This window comes from Arachis duranensis, chromosome 2 (assembly GCF_000817695.3).
Source record: "Arachis duranensis cultivar V14167 chromosome 2, aradu.V14167.gnm2.J7QH, whole genome shotgun sequence".
Taxonomy (NCBI): domain Eukaryota; kingdom Viridiplantae; phylum Streptophyta; class Magnoliopsida; order Fabales; family Fabaceae; genus Arachis; species Arachis duranensis.
In genome coordinates, this window is record NC_029773.3 from 89,098,418 (window position 1) to 89,104,088 (window position 5,671).

Genomic DNA, 5,671 nt, shown 5'->3' on the forward strand with positions numbered 1-5,671 from the left:
GAAAGAGTACCCGAGGTTCTAAAAGATAAAATAAAAGAGAAACAGAAAAACAAATGGTGACTTAAAAAACAAGGGGAGACTTATTTAAGTATAGTATCTTCGTAGGTTGGCTGCGTTCCAAGTTCTCGGTATTTCGCTGCCGTCTAGTCGTTCGAGTTTATATGCTCCTTTTCCAATTATGGCCTTGATTCTGTATGGTCCTTCCCAATTGGGGGTGAGTTTTCCTTCTCCTGGGGTCGGAAGACCAATATCGTTTCGTCGTAGGACGAGGTCGTTATCCGCGAATTCTCGTCGGATAACGTCGTGGTTGTACCTTAGGCTGACCCTTTGTTTGAGTGCTAATTCTTTGACATGGGCTATGCTTCTTTCTTCGTCCACGAGATCTCGTTCTGCTTCTTCGTTGTTACCTCCAACTGTTCTTCTAGGGCTGGGGTTCCCAATTTCTACTGGGATGACTGCTTCCACGCCGTATGTTAATCGGAAGGGCGTTTCTCCCGTGCTCGTTTGGGGTGTCGTTCGGTATGACCATAGGACTGATCCCAGCTCGTCTGCCCATAGTCCCTTGGCTTCGTCAAGTCGTTTCTTAAGTCCTTTGACGATGATTTTGTTGGCGGATTTCACTTGTCCGTTTGTTTGGGGATGTTCTACCGAGCTGAAGCGATGGGATATGTGCAATCCTTCTAGGAGTTCTCTAAATTTTTTGTCTGTGAACTGGGTTCTGTTGTCGGAGATGATGACTTCGGGGATTCCGAATCGGGTAATGATTTGTCGCCAGACGAATTTCCGGCATTGGGTAGCCGTGATAGAGGCCAGGGGCTCGGCTTCAATCCATTTGGTGTAGTAGTCTATGGCGACGACGAGATATCTGAGTTGGCCGGGTGCCGTGGGGAAGGGCCCGACGAGGTCGATTCCCCAACTGCCGAATGGCCGTTCAGCCGAGATAATACTGAGTTGGTGTGGGGCGGCTTTGGTGGATATTGGCATGCCTTTGGCATTTGTCGCAGCTTTTTGTTAGTTGTATGGAATCTCGAATGATCGTGGGCCAGAAGTAGCCGGCTCTGGTGATTTTTTGGGCTAGCGTTTTTCCCCCGATGTGGTGACCGCAGCATCCTTCGTGGATCTCGCGGAGTATGTATTCCGTGTCCCCGGGTTCGACACATTTGAGTAGGGGCTGCGAGAATCCGCGTTTGTATAGTTGTCCCGCAATGATGGTATAGTTGGCGGCTTCTCTCTTTATTCGCCTTTCCTCTTTCGGATCTGGTGGGAGGATTCCGTCGCGGAGATATTGCAAGATACGGTATGTCCAAGACTCCCGACTTGAGGAAGTTAGGTGTGCGTTGATTTCTGTTGATACGGAAGGCGACTTGACGGTCTCCTGGATTAGCGATCTGTTGCCGTGTCCTGACTTTGTGCTGGCTAGCTTGGAGAGTAGGTCTGCCCTGGCGTTTCGCTCCCTGGGGACGTGCTGTATGGAGACGTTTTCGAATCCTTCTTTTAATTCATTTACTTTATTGAGGTATTGTTGGAGCAGGGGGTCTCGGGTTTGGTAGCTCCCATTGATTTGGGAGCACACCACCTGGGAATCGGTATTGACTTCGAGTACCTTTGCGCCGACTTCCCGGGCTAGGTTCAAGCCTGCTAAGAGGGCCTCATATTCTGCTTGGTTATTTGATACTGGAAAATCGTATTTTATTGATTGTTCAATTGTGATCCCGTTTTGGTTTTCGAGTATGATTCCTGCGCCTCCGTGAGTGGAGTTTGATGAGCCATCGACGTGCAGTTTCCATGGTTCGGATGTCAGTTTGGTCGGGGTCATCTCAGCGATGAAGTCGGTCAAGGCCTGTGCTTTGATGGCGTTCCGGGGTTCGAACTTGATCTGGAATTGGGACAATTCGATGGACCATGCTAACATTCTTCCCGCTAGGTCGGGTTTCTGTAATACCTGTTTGACCGCTTGGTCGGTTCGGACCGTTATGGGGTGGGCCTGGAAGTATTGTCGTAGTCGTCGGGATGCTGAGAGGAGTGCGAAAGCCAGTTTTTCCAATCGTGAGTAGCGGGCTTCTGTGTCTTGTAGGACTTTGCTTATGAAGTATATGGGTTTCTGTTCCTTTTTCTCGTTTTCCCGGACGAGTGCTGCTGCGATTGTTTCTTCCGTTATGGAGAGGTACAGGTATAGTGTTTCCCCTGTTTGAGGTTTTGCGAGGATTGGAGGTTCCGTTAGGACCTTCTTGAAGTGTTGGAAAGCTTCTTCGCATTCTGTCTCCCATTTGAAGGGGGTTCCTTTTTTCATAAGTTTGAAAAAAGGGATTGCCTTTTGTGCCGAAGCTCCGAGGAATCGGGATAGTGCGGTTAGTCGGCCGGTGAGTTTTTGGATTTCTTTGAGGTTTTTGGGACTTGTCATCTCGAGGACGGCACGGCATTTTTCCGGGTTTGCCTCAACTCTGCGTTGTGTGATCATGAATCCGAGGAATTTTCCTGCTTCCATTCCGAAGGCGCACTTTGTTGGGTTGAGTCGCATTTGGTGTTTTCGCAGGGTGTTCATTATGACCTTTAGGTAGTCGGTTAGTTGCTCATCAGATTCCGTCTTGGCGAGCATATCGTCTATGTAGACTTCTATTTTGTTTCCGGTTAAGTTGCGAAATATTTTGTTAACGAGTCGCTGGTAGGTGGCTCCGGCGTTTTTCAAGCCGAAGGGCATTACTTTATAGCAGTAGGTTCCGTCTGGGGTGATGAATGCTGTCTTTTCTTCGTCTGGTCGGTGCATCGGGATCTGGTTGTAGCCGGAATATGCGTCCATGAAGCTGAGGTACCGGTGTCCGGATGCTGCATCCACTAGTCCGTCGATGTTTGGTAAGGGGAAGGCGTCCTTCGGGCATGCTTTGTTGAGATCTGTGTAATCAACGCACATTCGCCACTTCCCGTTAGACTTTTTGACTAGTACGACGTTGGCTAGCCAGGTCGTATAAGGGAGTTCTCGGATGAAGTTGGCTTCAAGTAGGGCTTTTACTTGTTTTCGGACCTCGGCAGCTCGGTCTGGTGACATTTTCCGTCTTCTTTGCGCCACGGGTTTGGCTAGGGGGTCTACTGCCAGATGGTGAGACATCAGGTCGGGACTTATTCCCGGCATATCGGCTGGTGTGAATGCGAATAGGTCTTTGTTTTGTTTCAAAAGTTGTGAGAGTTCTTCTTTGAGGTCGTGTGGGAGGTTTCTGTTGATGAACGTGTATTCATCTTTGGTTGGCCCTATTTGTAGTTTTTCCATGTCCCCTTCTGGTTCCGGTCTAGGTTGGCCGTCTAGTCGTGCGTCTAGGTCGGCAAGGAATATTCCAGCTGCGTCCCGGGATTTTTTCCTTAGGGCTAAGCTATTGTTGTCGCATTCGGCGGCGATTTCCCGGTCTCCGTGAATGGTTCCGATGGTGCCGTCGTCGGTCCTGAATTTCATGAGGAGGTATTTGGTGAAGATGACTGCTGAGAAGTCGTTAATCGTTTTTCTCCCGAGAATGACGTTATAGGCTGTGGAGTCTTTTAGGACGACGAATTCGGATAAGATCGTCTTTCTCTTATTGCTTGTTCCTATGGTAATGGGAAGAGTAACTGAGCCGTCTGGCTTGAGGAAGTTGTCTCCGAGGCCTGTGACGCCGTGGCGGTGCGTTTGGAGGTTGTCGTTGCGGAGTCCGAGTTTGTCGAAGGCTCCTCGGAAGAGGATGTTGGAGTCGGCACCGGTATCCACCAGTATTCTTCTTACTAGTCCTGTTCCGATTCGAGCTGATATGACGAAGGGGGCGTCTTCGGCCGAGGTGCCGTGTTGGCAGTCCTCGGGTAAGAAAGCTATCGTGCTGTCGGAAATGGTGACTGGGTCGTGGTACTTGACGGCCATTATCTTGAGGTCTTTTTTCATTGTTAGTTTTGATTTATTTGACACGTCCTTGCCCGTGATGACGTTCACTATGATGGTCGGATCTTCTTCGGGGTTTTCTCTGGAGGGTGGTTTTTGAGTTCTCGGGTTGCGTCCTTCTCTTTCTGGTGATTTGTCTCTGTCGGCGCGCCTTGGTTCTCTGATGATTTTGACGAACTCTGGGAGTTTGCCGTCTCGTATGGCCTGCTCAAGAGCGTCTTTAAGATCGTAACAATCTTGTGTTTTGTGGCCGTATCCGCGGTGATAGTCGCAGTAGAGGGCATTGTTTCCTCCTGTCCTTTCCTTGAGTGGTCGGGCCCTAGGGATGACGCCTCGATCTGCTATTTGGTGGTATACCTCAGTAATTGGTGCTGTTAGGGGGGTGTAATTGGAGAATTTTCCTATTCTTGGTGGTCGGTGGGTCGGTCTAAGGTGGTCTCGTTGGTTTTCTTTGGGTGGTGCGTTAGGACGGGGAGTCGGGTTGCCGTGTTGGGTGGCGACGTGCTGCCGTTTGTTGGCAGCGACGACCTGGCTGACTTCCTCGTCGTTGATGTAATCTTTGGCGACGTTCTGGATTTCGTGCATGGTCCATACTGGTTTGGTTGTGAGATGTTTGCGAAAGTCTTCATTCATGAGCCCGTTAGTCAGGCAGAGGCTGGCGACGGAGTCCGTGAGTCCGTCGACCGTCAGGCATTCGTCGTTGAAGCGGTCAAGGTATTTTCTTGTGGATTCTTCTTGCTTTTGTGTGACCCCGAACAGGCTGATGGGGTGTTTGGCCTTGGTGATTCGGGTTGTGAACTGGGCCATGAATTTTTTTGTGATGTCGTGGAAGCTGGTTATGGATCCGTTTGGGAGGGCGTTGAACCATTTGATCGCTGGTCCGGCAAGGGTTACTGGGAAGGCTCTGCATCGGACTGCGTCGGATGCTCCTTCCAAGTTCATTCTGGCCTCGAAGGCTGTTAAGTGTTCTTGAGGGTCTTTGGTCCCGTCGTACTTCATGTCGGTGGGTTTATCGAAACCTCTGGGGAGTTTTGCTCTTAAAATTCCTTCTGTGAAGGGTGTAGCTCCCATTATGGTGTGGTCGCTTCTCGTGCGTTTGGTGCTCCGGTATCTCCGGTCTTCGTCCGAATCGTGTTGACGATTTAGATCCCGAGAAGCGCTGCGATGGTGTTTCTTGTCGTATCGCCGTTCAGGCGATTTCTCGCGTCGGTGGTTGCGTGAGGTGCTGCGATTATCTCTCCTGTTATGTTGCCGGATTGGCGACCTGCCGCGATGGGATCTTGACCTGGAAGTTGCCTGGCTTCCCTGCTCGTTGTTGTATTTTTCTCGGTTAGTTAGTTTGCCTTCAAGTTCTTGGACCCGGAGACAGAGATCCTGGATGATTTGTGCCGCTTTGTCCCTGGCTTTCTCAGGATGTTGTGGGTCCGTCGTGATGTGTTCGTTTACGTGGTGGACGGTGCTTGCTATTTTTGCTTGGTTTGTGGCTTCTTGGTGTTCTGAGGTCGGACGACGCGGTTGGGAGTCGTCCTGGCTTGATGGGTTATCCTCCAGGATGCCCTCCATCCGGTTTGACTGTCGCAGGTCCCCACAGACGGCGCCAATGTACAGAATGTCTCTAGTACGATCTAGGAGGAGGATCGGGAACCTGCAGGTTGAGTCGGATGTTGGATCGTCCAGATGGAGAGGAGGGGAGGTACCTGCAAAGACACTCCGACGCTCAAGTCAGAATGGATCTAAGAGGTATAAGGTGTGTGGAATGAATGAATACCTGGAGGG

At 50.4% G+C, this 5,671-nt stretch overlaps 1 protein-coding gene across 1 annotated transcript; it reads right to left on the reverse strand.

The window, feature by feature from the left end:
• Positions 1-931: 931 nt before the first annotated feature.
• LOC107475858 (uncharacterized) lies at positions 932-5,458 on the reverse strand. The gene has a single exon (XM_016095534.1). It carries the CDS (start codon positions 5,456-5,458, stop codon positions 932-934), a length of 4,527 nt encoding a protein of 1,508 aa, XP_015951020.1.
• Between the last annotated feature and the right edge of the window lie 213 nt (positions 5,459-5,671).

Coding starts and splice junctions, on each gene's coding strand:
- LOC107475858 (XM_016095534.1), bottom strand. CDS start 5,458: ATGGAGGGCATCCTGGAGGATAACCCATCAAGCCAGGACGACTCCCAA.